At 43.5% G+C, this 4,353-nt stretch overlaps 1 protein-coding gene across 1 annotated transcript in view; it reads right to left on the bottom strand.

Annotated features, from left to right (window-relative positions):
• Nucleotides 1–2,446: 2,446 nt before the first annotated feature.
• LOC101860021 (organic cation transporter protein) overlaps nucleotides 2,447–4,353 on the bottom strand; it is a 43,417-nt gene continuing 41,510 nt past the window's right edge. Inside the window, exon 8 of the mRNA XM_035970259.1 lies at nucleotides 2,447–2,512. Coding sequence (XP_035826152.1) covers nucleotides 2,447–2,512 — 66 coding nt within the window. The remainder of the gene's footprint in view (nucleotides 2,513–4,353) is intronic.

Raw genomic sequence — 4,353 nt, 5'->3', positions numbered from 1 at the left:
GAGAGAGAGAGAGCGAGACAGAGAGAGAGAGAGAGAGAGAGAGAGACAGAGAGCGAGAGCGAGAGAGAGAGAGAGAGAGAGCGAGAGAGAGAGCAGATACAGACACAAGTACAGAGAGAGAAAGATAAGTAAATGTAATCCAAACTTCCATTTTCCACTTGGCCCTCAGAACGTTTTATTTCCTTCTCCTTTTCTTCCAGTTTGATTAACTTTGGTCTTCCTTCCTTCCTTCTTTCTTTTCCTCCCTGTCTACGTCTGTCTACTGTTCACCCTTCGTTTTTCTCGGTCCCCTCCTTATCCCCCCCCCCCCCCCCCCCCTCCTCACACCCCCAAAAGCCATTCCCAGCATTTGTCTGTGTGTCACCTTGTTTGTCTCTCCTTCTTTCCCGCTCCACTCCCCTTCATCTTGTATGCTACAGACTTCAACATAAGTTAAGGACCACTTGCAAACACTCTGAGTGGTCTTCTTGGGTCCACCTGCGTGTGGGCGTTCTTGGACTGATCCAGTTGCTTGATGGCGCGGCCTCAGGCGGACAATGACAGAGTGTGACACTGCGAGCCTTCTGGTAACATCTCGGGCTCCAACTCCATCCTGCAGCCATGCCATAGCTCTGGCACGATCAAAGTCTCTCAGCTTTCGTCTTGGTGGTATGTTGATGCGATACTGGATTTTGCGCAAACGGCGGCTTTTATTGCCTCCAAAGTGAGCACAGTTAGAGACCAAACGTCCGTTTATCACGTGCACCAGAAACTTTAACTGAGGAATGTCCCTGGCGTCGCACACAAGTCGATAAAAAACAGCAAATTTGTCTAAAATTCCCCGAAGAATTCCGTGAACCACGTGATGGTTTTGCCTTTTTAGGAAGCTTTGCAGTACACGTTGGTAACCCATTAACACTTTCAGAGCAAAAACATTTTTGAAACATTCCTTGTTGTCTTTTTTTATGGATTAAAAAAAATCAGGGCTGTTTGTCAAGGTGGTCCTTAACTTATGTTGAAGTCTGTATGTCCATCCCCTTTTTATTTTCTTTACAGTGGCCAAGTGAGTAGTCAATTCAGACTCCAAAAACGGGGGCTCTCGTGGCCAAGAGGTTGAGGTGTTGGCCTCTCATTCAAAGGTCCCGGGGTCGAATCCGGGTAGCGACCGAAAAATTTTCTTCTCTAAAATTGTCTCCTTTCCCCTCCTTTCCTGCTCTCTAGCAATGTTTTGTCGTCCACTTTCGTCTCCACTTTCTGCCCCCACCCCCTCACCTCCTTTGCCCCCTCCTCTGGGCTCCTGACTCTTTCTGCAGCCTTTCTACCATTACTCCTGGCTCCTTCTTACTGCTGTCTTTCAGACAAATCCCTGATCTTCTGGTAGGAAAGATCTACACCTAGCCTTCTCGGACAAGGGTGAAAAATCCTAGAGGGTCCGTGTGCAGGTTGTTCACGTTAAAGATCCCTTGGTGGTCTAAAATCGAAAAGAGTAGGCTTCGGCCGCCACCCGGGCAAAATTCAAAATGCCCTACCAACTGAAAAAGTTTAATGTGTCCCCCGCACTCATATGACCTTATGCAGTTGCGAGCGCCGTAAAACTCTTACCACAAAAAAAGACTGGGAAACAATGTCAAGCAGGTCTTGTCAGTGACAAGGGATTTATACTGGTGGTCTTTGCCCGGGTGGTGGCCAAAGCTTACTCTTGCCGATTTTGGACAACCAAAGGATCTTTAACGTGCGCAACTTGCACTCGGGACCTCCGAGATTTTTCGCCCTTATCAGGAGAAGGGAAACGTAGCTTTTTTTTAGAGCACCCGAGCAAAGGAATGAGCGGAGAACCATGATCGCCGATGTCTGTCGTAGATCTGGCATTGGATGGTGATGACGATTACGAGAAGGCTAAGTATTAGATCGTACCTGCCCTAACATTAGGGGTGTGGCTGAAAGACAGCAATAAAAAGGAGCCATGGAGTAGCAGTAGACAGGCTGCAGAAAGAGTCAGGGGCCCAGAGGAGGGGGCAAAAGGGGGTTGGGGTGGGGGAAGAAAGTGAAGACGAAAGCAGACGACAGAACATGGCAAGAGAGCAGGGAAGGGAGCGAAAAGAGAAAATGTCAAAGAAGAAAAGTGTCCTCGATTTGGACACGGATGTTTTTCACCCCCTCCTACCCACCGAGCAGTAATGGGTACCTGACTTCGAGTTGGGGAAGTAAAGGCGGCGTGGAAAGGAACTGGCCACCCTACCACAATATGCAGAAGGCCCAGGAAGTTGTCTCACTAACAAGGCAATCGCCAATGTCCGGATCGGATGCGGGAACAACTTTTTACTTATATTTTATGTGTGTTTCCCTGTGTAATCAACTTTTCCGCATGGGCATCAATAACGTGTAATTTATTGTACTTATTTATTCATCTGTCTTCAGATCCTTCCCCTCTTCCTATTCCTCATGCTCTATCTTCTCCAACTGTTCATTAGATATGTAAGGGGAATGCCAGACTGCGACCACACAACGGGGAGAGTACGTGCACGTTGAAAAGCTGTAAAGGGAAATAACAAAGAAAATAAGTCAACTTTCACATAGTATTTCTCGTTTACTTCCCCTGGTTAATGTACTAGAACGTCAACAAAGAGAAAAAAAGGGACCTTGATAGTAGCAAAGATAGTACAGCCTACCGTAGGGTGTAGTATCTTTGATAGTAGTACTTGGAGAAGCCCACGGAGACCGCCCCTTGATGGAAATATTGGGAAGAGAAAAATGCAGTTTCTTGGACACTTGAATTGACCACAATTTCCATGAACGACATTTATCACTTATTAACAAAATTGAAGGCCACGAGAGCCCCTTTGAATTAGCTGGGACAGCGTGCCGACAGGTGGGAAATGAGCTTTAAAAATAACAGCCAGTTTGCAGTTGTTGTTTTTTTTATTCAGTAGATGTTTTACGGCACTATCGACACAATTTGCAGTTTGTGTTGACTTCCACAGCTCGAGTCAGAAGAAAGAGATGTTTGCTTTCCTCTGAGGGCAAAATGTCTCCCTTGCCAGATGGAAGAATCGACTGCAAGTTCTATCAAGATAAAGTATTGAGATGAATGTTCTGATCAAACACGTAATGTGGGTGGTTGGCGGGTGCTCTGGTGTGGTTTGCTTCTTCTTTCCTATGAAACATCTATCGTTCTTATCTCCCCTTCTTCTTTTTTTATGTTTGTTACTCTCTTGTAACACCTCTAATCTTCTGGCGCTCATATGACCTTGTGCAGTTGTGAGCGCCGTAAAACCTCTACTAAAACTTTAAAAAACACGAAATGTGAAAATTAGTTTCGAAGTTTGTAAAGGAAAGTAAGACTGAAATAATCCGTGGTTTAGAAGTTATCGCCCGTTTTCTTCCCTTGATTGAGTCTTTCAATCATTGTAAAGGGAACGATGGCCTGTTTTGGAAACAAGAGAGAGTGTGTGTGTGGGGGGGGGGATGGGTGAAGTATGTAGACTTTCCATAAAGCAAAATGGTTTTTTTCTTGGAAACTGAACCAATATTATCTACTGCCTGTCTGATTAGAACAACATAACAGTTTGGTCAAGTGATCAAGAAATGTGTATAATTCTATAAATAAATAACTTCACAGAACAAACTTTACATTCTAGAATCTTACATTTTTGTAAGAGTTTTACCTCATTTGCAACACAATAAGGTCCGATTAGAGATGTTATAACAGAAATAACAAACACAAAAAGAAGAAGGAGCAAACCACACCAGAGCTCCCGCCCACATTCCACTGACAATCTACGACTTAACAAAAGTAAATACCACATAATATGTCAAAATAGTTCTTTATTCTGTTTTCAGAATTACGTAACAATGTAGTTACCACATATGGACAGATAAAAAGAAGATTACATTTTTCAACATTGCAAGTAGATCTAGATACTATATATGGGCATAATATAATCAACACATCTTTATTCAGTTATTCAAAACAGCATGTATTTCGACCCGCCAACTTCTTCCTGAAAACGTGTTCATGAGAGAGAACAACTTCAACAAGTATAATATAATTCGTGCCATTCAGAGCATGATGTGTACATAGCTGCATTTTAAAAAAATGTATTTTCAACACATAATATTGTAGTCATACATCAGAAGTGGGTATACATTTCTGTAAACCACGCATTACAAACACGAACACTTGAGAGCAGACAGCTCAGCTAAGACTTTGAACTGAAAACTGCATGTGTATCAGAAACTCTCTGATGTGGATCTGTTTATTTTTGTGCAACAAAACGTCCCTAAAAACACGCATGTAGATCACACCACACATGTAGATCACACCACACATGTAGATCACACCACACATGTAGATCACACCACACATGTAGATCA

This window comes from Aplysia californica, unplaced genomic scaffold (genome assembly GCF_000002075.1).
Source record: "Aplysia californica isolate F4 #8 unplaced genomic scaffold, AplCal3.0 scaffold00243, whole genome shotgun sequence".
NCBI lineage: Eukaryota > Metazoa > Mollusca > Gastropoda > Aplysiida > Aplysiidae > Aplysia > Aplysia californica.
The sequence above is the reverse complement of the archived record's forward strand: the minus strand, read 5'-3'. Positions and strand labels throughout refer to the sequence as shown.